The sequence below is a fragment of the Aptenodytes forsteri genome, unplaced genomic scaffold, assembly GCF_000699145.1.
Source record: "Aptenodytes forsteri isolate BGI_AS27 unplaced genomic scaffold, ASM69914v1 Scaffold23, whole genome shotgun sequence".
In the NCBI taxonomy this organism is placed as follows: domain Eukaryota; kingdom Metazoa; phylum Chordata; class Aves; order Sphenisciformes; family Spheniscidae; genus Aptenodytes; species Aptenodytes forsteri.
Window position 1 is genome coordinate 4,861,116 of NW_008796043.1, and position 17,138 is coordinate 4,878,253.

Genomic DNA, 17,138 nt, shown 5'->3' on the forward strand with positions numbered 1-17,138 from the left:
TGGATAAAAGGCAACGCTTGAGTGAGAAATCTGACCAAAAACTACATTATTAATAGATCTCAACCTATGAGGCATCCACCTGGGAACAGCTGGAAGATGGATTCCAGTGTTCAGAACTCCCCTGTCCTTTCCCGTGTCCATTCCTGCCCCAAACCCCACATACATGCGTGGGGTGGGGGTGGCTGTTGCATGCCAGTCCTCGCTGGTGCAGGAGATGAGCTGGGAGGTCCTCCATCCCTCACGGAGGCAGCAGGAGCTGTTGGCTGCTCTGTGCTGGGCTATTCCCGGTGACTGGGGAGAGCTGCCCGAGCGGCTGCCTCTTTCAGGGAGGGAGGTATGGGTTCTGGATGGAGCCCCAGAGTACGTACGTAGGTATGTTATCTGCAAAGGCGCTGGCAGGCCACACCTCCTGCGGCAGGGATTAAGTGGTCCAAGGTGTTTGGATCGATGCTGCTGCTCGCCAGAATGAGCGAAGCCTTGTATGGAGGAGAACTGGTCTGTTGTCTCTGTCCTTTGCCAAAAGGTGAAATTCCTTTTGCGTGCTTCCTTTCCTATGAGGTACAGGTAAATTCACGTTGTCTCTGCTACCTGAGGTTTGATAGAGGTAAGAGAAGAAAAGCGACCTATTTTCCAGGTTTAAAGGAAAGTAAATGAAACTGTCCTCGGGGCAGCAGAAGCGAAGACTTTTGTCTTTGCTGTAGTGTTGTGGGCAGGGCTGCCAGGCTGCTAAAGGCTTTTCAGACCTGGCAGCCTCTTTCCCAGGGACTGCTCATCTTTTTAATAGCGTTTCCTTTTTTTTAAAAAGTGTCCACGGTGACTGCAGCCTTTCTTCGCTGAGACTGAGGGATCTGTTGGCATTTACTGGCTTGTAATAGTTTCTGCAGTATCTGGCAGGATCCCCTTTTTGCCTGTGAGAATAAAGGCGGCTGAGTGAAGGTCACTGAGGTGCCTCGCTATGCACCTCAGAAATATTTTGAGCTGGGCATGTCTAGTTAGAGAAGGCTCAGGCTGGGGAATTACGCTTCCTTTGGGTCACTCCTAAATCAGTTTTATTGCTAGTTTGAGTAGAAGCCGGTGCAGAACAGACAAGCTCCCGGTGGAGCAAGTGGCCTGAAATGCCAGGTATCCAGTCTGCCCCTATCATAGGACACCATTAGAAGCAGCACAGCAGGTCTGTTGACCTTTGGTCCGATGTCCTCCTGCATCTAAACACTGCATCTTCCGGCATGGTTAGGGGATGTTTTTGCCTGCTGCATCCTGGGGTAAACACCCTGTGATTATACAGTGTTGGGTGGGCAGTGGTGTGCTGTGCAGTAATTGAGAGCAGCTTTCAAATCCGGTTTTGCTTGTAAATTAAATGGCCGCTTTTACTAAGCAAGAATCGAATCAGCAGCATGTCTGAAGACCGTAGAAGTCATCTACTTCCATTATGAAAGCCAAAGTGGCTAGTGGAAGTGTGTGTGTTTGGGGGGTAGTGAATCTGGGCTGGACCCCCAAGTTATATGTGGATTTTTTTTTTTAATAGTGCAGTGGGTTGGATATATGCCAAAGGTCCTGCTTGCATTATGGGCTTAAGTCAAGTCCTGTGTCAGCCACGTTTACCACTTGCTTGACCAAAGAATAGAGGGTGTGCACAGCAAGAAATGGTTAGGCAGTGCAGAAGAACAGAGCTTTACTTGCAGGTCCTTGAATGTAATAAATGAAAACATTTGGGCTGGCCTCATCACTGCTTACCCAAACAAGCAAGGGGCTGAGTTAATCTTCCATAAAGAGTACAGATTTATAGAATATCTTGAAGGAGATATTAAACTTCTGTCTGCAGTTTCAAGGCTTAGGGGAATCTTCAGAGAAGTTTATAAGCACTTGAGAAGATACATCCTGTCTCTGTAAACTTGACCTTTTCCGGATTTTGGCCTCGCCTTTGCTGCCGTACTGGTATAAGCACAGGTGCTCATTTGACTCCTGCCCTTATCGCTAAATCCTTTTTCTCCAGTTAGTTAGAGATTTTTCTTAAACTCTCAGTGGCCAGTTTCTGATGAAGGTGTGGTTAGAGCTGTTCTGCTGAAGTTAGTTGTGTGCTGCAGACTCGGCTACTGGGTGCTGGGATTCTCAAAGTGTCTTCAAACTCTCGTCCAAGGGCATTTTTGACTGTCCTGCCTCTCCAGGTAGGCAGCTCTTTCCATCCAGCACAAATACCTCGCTTCCCTCAGCCCTTTGCCTTGCATTTGGTTCTCTGCACCTGTGGCATTTATTCTAGGTCCTGATCAGCTCTGATGAAATCCCAGCAAGGCTCGTTTTACCAAGGAAATGCAACCACAATCTCTCTGGCACTCGCGGCACTGAGCGGGTGCACGTGCTCAGCAGCGCCGGCATCTCGAGGAGGAGGAGGCTGTGAGCAGCCAGCGTGCCGGGATGTGGAGCAAGGGATCCCCGTCTCGAGGGGCCGGATCGGTGCTCCACCCCGGGGCCAGTGCCTCTGGGACAAGGAGGATGTAGCAGTTAAAATTGTCCTGTCAGGTAAGTGTTCCAGTCACCACTGCTGTAGTCACTCTGGTGTGACAAGAGGTCCATCATTGCCTTTGTAGGCTTTTGATCTGTATTTGGGCTATCGCAGGATACAGAAGACAGCCTAACGCAGTTCCTGGCACCTCCAGGCACGGGTTTCAGCCAAGGCTTTGTTTCATGATGGCCTATACCTTACACCCTGGCTCTGATGGACCCCTCTGGGTATCTGTCCTCTCTCAGGCAGTCTTGTAGCATCTTCCACTTTCCTAAATGCATTGCTGCATGTATTTCTGCAAATAGTACTGAGTGCTGCAAACATGGCACTGGTGGTGGGAGAAGTGAGCAGCTGCTTGGTATCATAGTAGGTCTTCTGCTGCGCTTGGGTGCTTCAGTGTCTCAAGAAAACCTTCCTAACTTCTCAAGCTCTCCATTGTATTTGACTGTCTTGTATAGGATAATTTGACCCTCTGTCACATGTTGACAGACATTCAGGATTTAAAATGAGGCTTTTCCTCCAGAGGTCTAAAATAATAATTCAGGTACTACTGCTGAGTCTCAGGGAACCTGGTATCTCTGCTTACTGTGGCACTAAATTGCAGCTGATAGTGTTTTGGGCCTGTTTCTCACGCAGCACTCAAACACAATTGCTTTTGAGTTTTGCTTTATAAACATAATTCGTAATGTTCAGAGTCGGCAATCCTAAAGCTCGCAGCTGCGAGGGAAAGAGCAGTTGGATTATATTGATGAAAGGCAAAACATGACAGTGCAACTGGCATATTTTTGCTGGGGGAAATGATGTACTATTTCTTTGTTTTGCAGACCCAGTGGCACCAGTACAGCCCAACCATCTCCTCGGAGAGCTACCAGCCATCAGTGTAAGGGTGAAGAAGCAGAAAGGGCATGGATGTGCTCACGTGTAAAGACTTTTTGCCAAAGATCTGGGCAACTTCTTTGTGCTTCCGCACTCTTCAGAGCGAAGGTGAAGAGAAGGCACCGCAATGGCACACACGCCTTAAGAGACCGAAATGCAGCTTGCATGCTCCGCACTGTGCACGTGGTCGTCTTTGACCACCTTGCAGGGCTCTGTCTGAGAGACCAGCACAACCTGGTGTCATCTGTGGATGCAGCGTACCATGGCCATAGCCAGAGAATTCAGTGTGAGGACGTCGCCAGCCCACAGAGGTGCCCGGGGTGGGGCTTTCCCCTTCCAGCAGGACGCGCACCTGGGCTTCCTGGACACGTAGCTCTGTATCTCTGCCTGCTTGCTACACCTTCCAGAAGTGCTGTTTGTACTGTACTGATATTGTTTACATTGAATAAATGCTTTCTCCAGCCTCTTTGTTGTGGTGACTGTTTTTGCTGAATTGAAAAAAGTGGGGGGTACTTGTTTAAGCATTGTGGTGAGACATGATCATGATTTTTTTTTTTTTTTTAATTTTAATGAAATGTTTGTTTTGAAAAAGTGCATCCTCAAAATGGGGACACTTGTGCGGGAGCCTAATCTGAGAGTAGTCCTAATGTTCCTGGTTTGGATGAGGGACTTGAACTGGGCTTTCCCGCATCCCACAAGCACCCCTAAGCATCAGCCTGCTGTTTATTTCGGAGTCGGGCGCATAGCTGTCCATGACACTTGAGTGATTTCTGCTTTGTACTGAAGGAAAAGGGATTTTTCTCCAACTTCTGAGGTTTGCTCGCTGTTTGGGTTCGTTCCCCATACAGTGGGATGTATGTGTTCAGAGGAGACTTTTCTGCTGTAGGTGGCTGATGCGGATGTGCTGACTGCTGCTGCCAGCTGTTCCTGGGCACCAGGCTTTTGTGAGGAGAAACATCTGTCTCGTGGCTTTCTGTTGTGAAAAAAAGATAATGAATACAGATAGATTTGATGCTTTAGAATAAACTACTGCATGATTATCATTTCTAATGTCCGGGCTAGATGAGACAAGCTTGCCCTCACTTCCCCCCAAAAAATCCAAGAGTTTGAAATATGTAACTTTGAGTTTCTCAGCAGCGATAATTGCTTGGGCTGGGAGCATCCGATAATTTTAGGATTTGAATCAAAGGCTAAAGCTACAGTATATTGAGTAGCATGTATACACTCCTGCTTGAGCTGGGCTGGCTCACGGGGAAGATGTTGGCTATAATAATGCTAGCCAGCAATGCTTTGACCTACAACGTAAAATGATCCCCACAGTCTGGTGAGTCAACTAGATGTTTTGTACATGAATGTCAGTCCTTCTGTGAGTGAGCTCAGGTTGTCTTGTAGTGGCATGGTTTTTGTCAAGGTTTCTGGCTTAAGAAGGGGACTGGAATGACTTAAGACCACAGAGTGTAAATAACACTTCTGAAACCACTGCTAATCATAGCAGTCTAACATGAGCGAGTATTTTGAGGAGAGGAGGAAGCCTCCTGTCTCTTTGATTTTTGCACACTTAGCAGCATGTTGTATAACTCATGTTCTTCAGATATCTCTTATTTCTTCCACTTGCTACCAGAAGATTGACATGGTTCTTGTGTTGTTCTTTGGTAGACCAGTTGCATGGGTGCACATCTCAGCCCCACAGCTACTGTGTTTTTTCAACCCAGATGTAAAGGCTTATTCTTTAACTATATTCTTGAATGGAGTTGCGGAGGAGGTGGTATAGAAGAAAAAGGCAGGGAGGAGAAGAGATCTGAAAGCTATCCTCCATGATCCTCAATCCCCTTTGGTAGAAAGACTTCTAAATCCTAAGGATTTTTGTAAATCCCAGAGAGGAGGAGTTTAGGCAGGGCTACCTTTGCTTGGGTTGAGCCTACGGGAGGGCTTGCCCAGGGCAGAAAATGAGAAGCACGTTCAGATATACTCAAAAGACCTGGGCCTACCAACTGCTTGTTGTTGAAAGACTCCTTCAAATATCGGCAAGAAAGTGGAGGAGCCCCAAACTGCTTTAATAGAGCAGTGGTTTTGTATGCTGAACCAAAACTGAAAAGTTTTCTATGACCTAAATGTTTTTAACCTGCCTAGCACATAGATTTTAGCACATTCGAGTATGTAGTTTCAGTAATAAATTCATTCTGATTGGAAATCAGAACTCATTATTTTGAAAAGTTGTTGCAAAAAAATCTTTGAGTACTAATAATGATAAATGTTTTACAGGGTATTTCAAGTGTTTTGGTCCACGGGAAGCATTGTAAAACCTGGGATTTCCTGTTCTTATTTGATTTTTTGTAGGGTCAACGTTAAAATGTTTGAGAAGAAAAGGTACCAAGTGGAAAACGGGCTGTGGTCAGATCAGGAATGTTGCTGCCCATCCAGCCTGCACAGGCTCTAGCTGTGCTTTGTGTCCCACTCGTGAATAAAGTTGGTGCGGTTCCTGAGGCAGACGACAACCTCTGTGATCTCCCGTGTGGGAACAGCCACGGCTGAGCTATAAACCCTTCCTGGGTGCCGGTCTCACCTGCCTGACACCAAGCATACCACGGAAGGCTTCTGAAGAGCTTTTTCATCCTTTTTGTCATCAGCTGTTCTAGATAGCTTGCTGGATCCCATTGAGTTTAGTTTCTACAACTCCCTTCTCTCCTCCTGTAATTGTTTCTAAGGAATTATATTTATAATCACTTTAGGTAGTAGAAGCTTAATTTACCAGCAGTGCCTTGTTCTAACCACTTTTTACCTAAGCCTGTCACTTCTGTGTTTGCAGTAATCCAACGCAAGCAGTGTATTTCTTCAGAGAGACTGTTTGCCCCTGTGTTATCCTTTCCATAGCTGAAACAATACAGTGGCTTAACTAATGCAGTGGTTTAACTCTGATCTGTTAACGAAATGTCAGTGGTCTTAGTTCCATACCTATTGGATGGTGATCTTCTGTGCTGTGGCTGCACTAGTGGGTTGTGCCACATAAAAGAAACTTTTTTAAGCATCTGGTTCTCTGAATCCAGTTTCTGCTTTAATTTCTCTGGGGCAACTGCAGTAGAAATACCATTGCCTAATTTCAAAGTGGTCTCCAAAACAGTAGTGAACTGGTTTTATCCAGGGGAAATGTGCTTCGTGAGCTAAGGCTGGAGCAAGGCTAGCATTATTGTATTTAATAGCTAAACATTGAGCAGATGGGCGTTGTTTCTTGAGGCACAATAAATGCAGGTAACTTGAAGGGGGAATGTTGAAAAGGAGGAGGGTAAAAAAAGACAGCAAAAGGTTTTATTATAAAGCATTTTTATTTCTTGGGAGTTTTAGTAGGTAAACTGTAAATGGCAGCTTGGTTACATTTAGTTTTTGGAAACTGGTTCCCTTTTCTTATAGATTTTGGTTTTTTGGTGATTTTTTTTTTTCCCCCTGCCTTGTAAAATGCGTACAATCCTTTGACCTATCTCCCATCCTGGCAGTGATGTTTATACTACACACATTCTTGTACCATTTCATGCAGCCGGTGCTATCGCAGCTATGCTGAAGGAGGTCCCAGCCTAACTACAATATTAACCCTGCAAATCTGTTCATTTTCTCCCGAGCAGCCCCAGGCAGGGTATACAGGAGAATGTGTCCAATTGAAAAACTATTAGAGACTCGGTGGTGCTGCAGTGTGCTGAATTGCAACAGGGCTGTGTTTTTCTGCCAGAGAGGGTCCTGCGAAGGGAGCTGGTGGTTTCTGTCTCATACAAGTTACAGAATTTGTTTTTTGTTTTAGTCTCAGCCTTCGTTGATGATGACTTTTTTTTTTAAACTGTTTTTCTGATTTTAAGCACTGAAATGTGTTCCCTTCGTCACACCCGCTGCTGTCCTCCTGCTAATTGTCCAACGCGTGCTTCTCCCCGTGCCTCCCCCCCCGCCCCGGTTTGTATCACTCCTTGCTTTCTCAGTTTCACCTTTCCAGTTGTTGTTTTTAATTTTTTCTTCATTATTTTACTGAATATCATACTCCAGATCAGTAGCATCTTGGGTGGTGGTTATAGTACCACATGGCATTTATAGCAGACATTAGTTTTGCATAGCGTGTGTACCTTATTTTGTCTGGACTTGTCTTCATTGCGCTGCAGGCACCTCCTCAAGCAATTGTAGTGATTAAGCATGGTATTTCTGCAGATTTATATTAACTTCTGCTTATAAAGAAACAGAAGAAAAACCAACCCTCCCCCCCCCCAACATCTAAACTAGATGTTTTTCTTCATCCCCTTCGTTTTTATCGGTATTTGACCTAAGCTTGCTTTTGCGTATGAAAGAAAATTAGTTAAGTACCTTGTGGTTTATAGATGCCTTTTGTTACGTATTACTTGGATTTATTGTGCAACGCTGGCCTGTAAATCATTTCAGTTAGACATTTACCTGGCTCGTGTTGCCTTTATGGTTTGAATCTTTTAACAGCCATGAAAAATGGAGAAATGATGTTTTCGGCAGTGAAGGGCTTTGCTGGTCCGAATACCCCGTAACTCTCTCACGGTCGTGCTCCGCTTCTGCGAGGTTTGCTGCCCAGCTCTGCCGAGATGTTTACAAGGAATCCATTACCTTTCACGGCTGAAAGACGTGTCGAAAGAACAAAGAGAGTTTTGTGATGAAGTGTATCTGACTTCTCGCTGCTTTGCTTACCTTTTAAGTGTAAAACTTTGTAATTTGCAAGGACTTTTAGTTCTCAAGGCATCCCTGTAAGATTCCACCCCGTATGGAGCTTTCCTTCAGTCGCAAGCGGGGTTGTCTCAAAACCGCTCTCGAATGCATTTCTATTTTAATCGCCAACTTTGAATGCAGCCTGCCTTACTGGCTCCAGCAAATCGCCCTGCCCTGCCCCACCCGCCGCGCGCGCAGGCTGTGTCTGCTGTTTGCTGGCGTTACATCTCTTCCTTTGTGACTAAAAGTTGGTTTCATCAGCAAAGCATCGGCTCCCGCTCCGCTCTCGGAGCTCGCCTGCCTCGGGAAGTCGCTCAGACCTGCAGCCTATGCGGGGCACGCGGGGGCATCTGTCGCCATACGTATAACTTTTAAATGGAAAATGTCTTTCTCAAAGGCTGTCGATGTCCAGTGGTCTGCAGTCCATGAGCAGTTGACTAGTCCAGGTGTTTCTGCTTCTGTTTCCGTGCTATGTGAATTGGGAATTCGAGAGAAGAGTGTGCAGGATGGAGGAGTTGAGGGTTTGTATTTCTGTTCTGACTGTACGGCAGTGACAGAGGGCTTGGGAAGGAACAGAAAGTCTACCTGGGGTCATCTTAATTAAGGAAAATAGTATTTTTTCTTGGTCTTTCTGTCTGCAGCTCTTTCTCTGAGAGCCTTTATCAGCTCTTAAATATGAGAATGAGCTTTTTTTTGGTATGGGTTGTCTGTCACGAGCAGTATTCAGGAAGAACTTGTTTTATTGAACATGATTTCTACTTTGTGGGTTTTATCACTGCATTTTGCCCCACTTATTTAAAACGGTAGCCAGCTAATACTCTTAGAGCTGGACTGATTCTAAAAACTGCCAAATGTTTGTCTGTGCTTTAATAAGATGAAAATCATAAGCCGAGACTATGAGACAGTGCTATTGACTCGAGACTGTGGGTTTCTGTGAGGTTTTTAAGGAGATCATTAACCCAGGTCTATCTCTTCACAGGACAGTCGGCCCAATATGTCAAGACCTCTGATCACTAGATCCCCTGCATCTCCATTGAACAATCAAGGCATCCCCACTCCAGCACAGCTCACAAAATCCAACGCACCAGTTCACATTGATGTGGGTGGGCACATGTATACCAGCAGCTTGGCCACGCTTACAAAATATCCCGATTCCAGGTAACTTTAAAAAGCTTGTTCTGCATGTCTTTGGCAACTCCTTTTCTTCCATTTCATGCTTGGACGTCCTGGGGCTGTCTTAGAATGATAAATTTAGTTCCTTTTGTTTCAAATTAAATTAGGTTTCTTTGTTCGTAGGGGGTTAGAGACTGACTTTTCTTTCCCTGCTCCACTATGTTTCAGACAAATGGCACCGCTGCAAATCCCTATGCGTATGTACTAAAACAAAGTCGATGGTAGAGAGCACTTACTTTCTACCTCCTAGAATTCTGGTTTTATGCCAGGGCACCCGTTCTGTGGTTTATTACATTCAAAAACTGTGGCGATACTGCATTTAAGTCCAAAGGTGGGGGTGTTGGGGTATTTGTTTTGTTTCTTTTGGAGCAGTAACCGCTCTCCCATAGTATCAACATGTAATCTCGGATGTGTCACTTGAGGTAAAGGCAAGGTTGTATGTAACAAAATATAGGACACCAGTAACTGAATACTTTTTATAGAATCTTAGGACTTTTCAAATAATTAGACTCTTAACTCTCACGTACCTTCTAAATGAAACCTTTGTGACTCTGGTAGCTTACTGGTATTAAGCAGTTCGAAAACTTCTGCGTGCATGAGCAAGTGGTGTATGTAGAGTAGATGAAATGAGTGCAGCTTTAAGAAAACAACAGTGCATTGAACACAGTGTGTGTGGATATTACATGGTGGTGATGGCAGATAAACACCGTAGTGATATTGTATTTCTGAGAGTTGGTTATCAGTTAGCAGGTGTTGATTGTGTCCACAGTATTAGTCTATACCTTGCCCTTCACTGCCCAATCCTCCTCTAGAGGGAAGGCGGTGTTACCTTTGTGGTCTTTCCAGCATTTGAGAGGGGAGCCTTTGAGTTTCTCGATCCCGCAACTCTGACTTGCCTTTCCAAAGGGTACAAGGCACACTTCATGGGATGTGATTTTGTTCTAAGCGTGGGTTTCACTGGTACCACTGTCTCTGCAGCGTTGCCTATGTAGTTTTAGGTGGGACTGGAGTAGTGCTTCTAACACTAAGAGGTGACAGTGCTAGAGGAAGAGAACAGTAAATAAAGGCGTATGAAAGAGAAACAGCTGGGCATATGGCCTTTCTTATGACAACCTCCTCAAGGAAAGCCAGGCAGAGGGAAGTAATAGAAGCCATGCCAAAGCGCAGGCCTGCCAGGAGAGATTGAAGCAATGTCTGGAAAAACTTGAACTGTTCTTCAAAAACCAAATCTGTCATTTTGGGGAACTTTTTTTTTAGGACCTGCTTGTGTTCAGCTACTAGGAGTTGTGATTACTTAGCGTTTTTTCAGTAGTTGGAGTAGTGATGGCGTCTGAAACCGTTGTGTGTGCAGCATGAGAGGCTGCTGCTATTAATACATGCAGCTTCTGTTTCCATGTCAAATTTACCGAGACAGCATATTACTTTAAGTGAAGAAACACTAAAATGTCTTTCTTAAGTGTGTATAGTGGCAGTGGAATTTAAGCTTAATGTATTCTGTGTTCAATTGAGCCATTGTAGCACATGAAAGTGGAAGTTATGACTGTAGTATCAAAGCCGGTTTAATAAATTAAACATTTTGGAGCTCTTCAAACATAATTTAAAGAAAACCCAAACTCTGAGTTATAGTCATTCTGTTTCAAGTCTTTCTGACATGCGTTTGCGTTTCAGTTCTGACAGTAAGTGTCTTTTGAACCCTTGACGAATGAGTATTTACAGCATAGCTGTTAGAACCTGGAATTCCCAGCCACTTCCAGAACTTGAGATTTTTTTTTTTAACATTAGTAGCTTCAAAAGAGCAATTACGAAACTCGATTGGATGTCAAGACAATGGCATGAAGCAATAAGCTGGCAATCACATTACAGTCGTTTGGTTTTTGTCTATGAGATTTTACCTTAATGTTTTTTTCCAAGGGGGGGGTGTGTGTGTATGTATCTATCTATATACGTGGTGAGTGCTGGGTACAAATTACCCAGTAATATTTGGACCTTAATACAAATTGTTCATTGGAGCCTGGCCCGGTCAGTCTATATCTACAGTCTAACTTTGTTAGTGTTAGTTAATCCAAGGTTTTGGTCAACATTGCTTGTATGTTTTCTTTTTCTGCTGATACCATGTGTGTGAATGAGATCAAAACTAAGGCAGGATCTCATATATATCTTTGGGCCAGTTGAAGCCTCCTGAGGCTTACTGTCACATGAAGTGTTGTCTATGAAAAATAAGGTCTTGATTATCTTGCCTGAAAGAGCACTGCTCCAGGGATGAGTCAAGGCATAGGTTGCAGGCTCCAGCATCTAACAGGTTGAGACATGAAAGTCATTAGGCTTCTGACTCATATTACCTGTAGTCTAAGGGCCAGAAGCCTAAAATGAACCTTTCATCTGTGGGCCAGGTACCAGAGTCATCTTTCTTTGAGAGATTGAAAGGGTGATATCCAAACCAGCAGCTTTGGAGTCACTGTGACTTGCTGGTGTGAAGGAGACCTATCCTGATAGAGCAGTCTCTGCTTTGGAGCAAGTGTACTCTTCCTTCTCCTTATGCGTTCAGTAGCATCTCATCTTGTGCCTCTCTGTTTTCTCCTTCTTGGACAGTAGAGTAGGAATTGGAAAGAGTACTTTAAAAAGGGTTCCTTAAATGCTATCAGGTAAAGACTTGTAGCTCGCAGGGCTCATTTTCCATAGTTCTTTTGTTAGATCCCCCAAACTGGTTTGTGACTTGATATGTAGAAAGCCTACTGAAAGGTATCCATTCATTCCTCCAAAGAAACCCAGGTGAGACTATAAAAGCATCTTGCTACTGATGCTGGGTCCCTGCCCTTTGGGTGGGGACCATTTCCCTTTGCTGTGGAAAGACCGTTGAGGGCTTCTCTCAAATGCTCTTGTGATTGCAAGGAATCGGCGCCTATCTGTGTCTTGGCCAAAGATTGATACAGTGAAGCAATCCAATAGACAAGCAGCTTATCTAACAGATGGTTTGAATTGAATGTCCTAGAATTTTAAATTCTGAAGCTGAAATAATGCTAAAAAACCCCCCAAAATTCATTTTAAAATCCAGTAGCATGGAACTCAAAGGAGCCCAGTTATATTCCAAACTAGGGAGAACATACTGTTTTCACAAGGAAGATCCCATATGATTATTTTATTTTGTCAACAGGCTTCAGGTTCTCCTAAGCCACCAGTGAGACCATGCCTCAGACATGATCTCATGCAGCTGAATAATACAATTTGCCAGACTTAGGCTTCAAGAAGAGGCAATTTGAATCAGTATATCTACCAAGAAGACCTAATGTAAGGTCAGTCTGCTGAAAGAAGTAGTAATTTTCTTTAAATGCCTAAGGAGGGGGCAGGTGTCCTTTTGTGCAGCTCTCTCCACCAACACTGTAGACCTTGATGCATTCACCCATATACAGATTGTTTCTCCTGTTTTTGAGTTGTCAACTGATGGTTATTCATATGTCCGTGTGAACGGACCACACAAATTGTTTCTGTTCTTGGAGGAGTCTTGGGAATTTGTTCTGTTTTGAACTAGCTCATGCCCTCCTCTTCTCAACAACCTTTGGTTTACTTGAAGTTACCAGATCTGCAGGATGATACTTGGCAACACAAAGTTATCTGTTAAAGATTCGGATGCACTAAATTTTTTATTATTTTGGTTTTGCAAGTAAAGATTTTTAAAAATAGGTCTGCTTTCTGCTGCCCAGAATAAAACTCAAATTTTTTATGCCAGGGAAGATGGATACAAGATGAGGGTCTGCTAAAGGAGCATTTCTCCCCGAGAGCTGAGGCACATGCATGCTGTCCCATTGTTCCCTATGGTCACCAAAGAGTCTGAGGAAAACGGTTTGAGGTTTTAGGATTTATGATTATGAGTAGAGGAAGCACAGGCCTGTTAGTTCTGATATTTGAACCTTCTTTCAGTGCATTATCATCTTGCAGTAGGATCGAACCCTTTGCTTGGAGTCGGCATTCCTTCACCTCTCAGCCTTAACGCTGTCCGTATGGTATCTACCAAACGTTATTGTGCACCAGGCTAAGACAACCTCAACTGGCTATCAGAACTAAATGGGAAGATGTTTAACGTCGATCATATGAGCATCAGCTGTCTGATATCAGTAATATCAGCAGTGTTGTCTATCTCATAGGTTCAAAGTATCTGGACTTTTAATTAGTTCTGTCCAAGTCATCTAGTACAAATATTTGCATAACACCATGGCATTGGATTGCCACATCCTGTATTCCCACCACAGAATGGGAAGATTTCATTAAAATCCTTGTATATATTTCTTTGTAGAACCTTTTGGGATATCTGTTTGTATTGCTACATCTCCCATCTTGAGTTACTACCTGCATATGAAGATGGATTCTTCTTATATGGTATTTCACAATACTTCCAAATTTCTGCCCAGGGCTGTTTCAGGTTTTCATATGAACCAATCCATTCGTGTCCCAGTTTTCTTACCCAATCTTCACTGTCAGCCCTCAGGGAAATTAAATTTCACACACTTGGATCCAGTTAGGACACTGGCATTTTTTGGTTGGTAAGGGTTTCTTTTGCATCAAGAGCAGAGAATTTCTTAGGAGAATGCCCAGACTGTCCTTGGCCTTTTTTGACAGTTTGCAAGCAAGACTTACACTTTATAGGTTACGTAGGTGGACCTCCAAGGACACGCTGCAAATTAGGCAGGTTAGCACTGTTTACCTGTTTCAGAGCTTTGGCAGTTTCTGTTGTCTGTAGACTGTCCCTGGTTCCAAAATAAGACACCAACGTGGCCCTTAGTTCAAACTTCTGCAGGTTGCAACACCATGCTGGAGACTTGTGGTTCGGTAGGAGGTCTCTTGTGGTGGGGGTGTTCTGCACTTTGCGTAGGACTCCCTCTGCAATGTCTCCACGAGAGCAGCCCTGTTGCACGTTTCGTACTCACCTTGGATAGTACCTCTCAAACTGCTGTCATGTGATGTTAACTGGCTAAAGAAAGAAATCCAAAGTTTTCTAACTAATGAGAATTTGGTTGGGTTTTTTGTTTGTTTTTTTTTTAAGGAAATACTAACAGAATGGGTGTTACTACGTTTTTATTTCCACTCTCCTTATTTGAATTCATCTTCCTGAAAGGTACATCCCAATCTGTGGAGGTATCTGGTGATCTTTCTCGAGTAGCAATATCAAAGCCTGATGAGGTGGTAGTTCTTAAATCACCGTGACACTACAGTAGCTAAAGACTACAGTAGGCTTGCACTTTTTAAGAACAAACATTGCGTTGCAAATTGTGGAGAGCAAGCTTCCTTCAGAGTTTTCAATATTGCTATACACTAGATCAGCTGTGTTAGTCTGAATGGTCCAGGTCACAGATTTTTAATATTTTGTAACATTCCTGGCAGGGGGGAATAGGCAGAAGAAGTTGGCAGAGGCTCAGTTTATTCTTCATTACCTATCCTGGCTTGCTCATCTAGTTATTCACCTTTTATATTTCATCATTTGATTGTTGCATGGTCTTGTGGTAAGGGAAAGGGAGGGCTTGGGACAGGGAAATACATTGACTCTCTTACTGACCCATTCTGTGACCAAAGATAACTGATTTAACTTTGAGCTTTGGTTGCTTCCTACCAAGGTTAACAAAAAAGCAATTTGTAAAATGCTTTGGGATGATGATTGAAAGTGTAAAAGATTACTATCTCAAAGCATAAATATTTATAGATGTCAGTAACTGAGATAGAAACAGTTGATGATGTTGGTATCATCAGTAACATGTATTAGTAAAAAATGAAATGTTGATTCATGAGGACCAGACTCAATACAGTTAGGCAGTACAGTTGTTTTGGTTGGTGTAACCACATATACAAACTTGGGGGAAAAATAGAAACAGAACTGTGAATGATAGTATACTTTATGCCTATTTCAAGAAATTCAGAGAATTTACACAACTGACTCTGTAAAGAGAAATCTTTTGTAACACACATCTGTCAATAAAGAGCTCAGAGGCGTATTTTCTGGTCCTGGCTGAACCAAGATTAATTGTATCTCTAGGTGTATATATTGAACTGAGGGTATATATTGACCTCATTTTGCCTCAATTAATGATCACCACAGGTCAGTCATCACTGTCGCCTCAGAAGTGAATATTTTCCGAATCTTAGTCCTGTAATATGTCTAACTTGCAAGGTCAGCAAGTCGTTGCTCTTGCTTGTGGCTGGTGACTAGGTGAAAGAAATACCATGGTCAGATTAGCAGGTTCTCACATCATGTGGTCAGTAACTGGTGGTGAGTCATCACTGAAAGGGGCCGGAGTTGACGTCTTCCTGTTCTAAGTGTCAGTAAAAGTGGTTTTGTGTATTACTTATTTGGAGGATAAAAAGCAGTGTTTTCTACTTGTTCAATGCTTTTGCACTCACATGTGTAAAATGAGAGCAAAATCAAGATAGTGGACTGTTAGAGTACTCTTTGCAGATACACAGACCCAGAGAAAGTAGATGTGCAGACTTTACATCGCAGGGGTTCATGTCATGCTTAACTACGGCTGCATGGCTATGACACTGTGGATGGAAATATTCAGGGGAATAAATTTCTACATTCAGGAGTGTTACAAAGCTAAAGTCTTCAGCTCCTTATTTCTGAGGCTAGTAGTCCTCTGAAATAACAAACATTTTTCTTGAGGGGAAAGAAGAAAATCCATATCCGTATTGTCAGTATGGCTCATAGATCCCTTTCCCAGTAGGTATGTGTGAGGTTGTATGGGTTGGATCAACCTGTAAGTCAGGGAGAGGGGAGGTTGTCAATAACTAGTTGAACAGTCTGTGCTCTGAGAAATCCTTTTATTGCAAAGGATGCTTGATATCAGCTCCGTGGATGGAAGTTTGTTGGTGAGGAACAGTTTGTTGTTGTAGTGTTTGCACTTTTCTACCCAGTAGCATGGCTTCATAAACCAGGCTGAAGGCACCCAAGCAGTATTTCTCATTCTAACCGACCAAGAAAATACTCGGGAAGGAAAAAAGGAGTGTTGAGTCTATGGGTCTTGCTGGTCTGATAAGGAAAAGCCCATTAGAAACTGAGGTGGCACTGAAGTATTCTGCTTATTGGTCATTTCTGATAGGGTCCAGGTTTGAACCATAGTCTTGAGGTTCAGTGGTTTGTTTTGCCTTTTGTTACACTCAGTCCCTGCACTCAGGAACCTCTGTATGTTAGCACTAGGTTCTCATCCTGCTCCCACATGAACTGTTTGTACTTCATTGGTCGTTCATAAATTGCAATGTAGTTGCTAAGCAAATTGGCATCTAGTACGTACATAATTGCAGAAGTAAACATTTGGCTTCCAGTTTTACCGTCAACACCAGGCCACCTCTTGGGTGTGTTTGGAGCTTTAGGATATAGATTCCAATTTCTGGCTTACTTCTTTCTGGTAATGATCAACCTTCTGGCTGGGTTTCACGTATACAAGTCTGTTTGCCATTTGGGGATTATTTGCAAGGGTTGCACAGGAAATGGTGAAAAATGCTTAGGACCCAATGGTTAGCTGCACTTGTTTTAATGCAAATAACACATAAATGCTGTGTTGGCCAGGGGAAAGTCACCAGTTCCTGTTATGTGGACGTGTCCTCTAACTTAACTGTTTTGCTGTTTATTCGAATGTGGTCATGTCATAACCAGACAACTGTCATCTGGCAAGCTTTATTTCTCCTTTGTCATTTGTTCTCAATCTTTCTTTCCCCTTAGCAACATCCCGAGAGCTGTAGACTATCTCAGACTCCTGCCCTTCAATATCTTTTTTTCTGTCCCCATTCTGCTCTGAGCATCGACCCTACTTCTATCGTCTGAATTCACTCATTGCTTTGTCTTAATTTCTTTTTCATCTATACTTTTCTATCTCTGAAGGAGTCAGAGCTCACAAAGGTCACAGGT

At 43.4% G+C, this 17,138-nt stretch overlaps 1 protein-coding gene across 1 annotated transcript in view; it reads left to right on the forward strand.

Moving 5' to 3' along the window:
* The window catches only part of KCTD1 (potassium channel tetramerization domain containing 1), a 69,430-nt gene that overhangs the window by 24,734 nt on the left and 27,558 nt on the right, over positions 1 to 17,138 (forward strand). Inside the window, exon 3 of the mRNA XM_019473744.1 lies at positions 9,057 to 9,235. Coding sequence (XP_019329289.1) covers positions 9,057 to 9,235 — 179 coding nt within the window. The remainder of the gene's footprint in view (positions 1 to 9,056; positions 9,236 to 17,138) is intronic.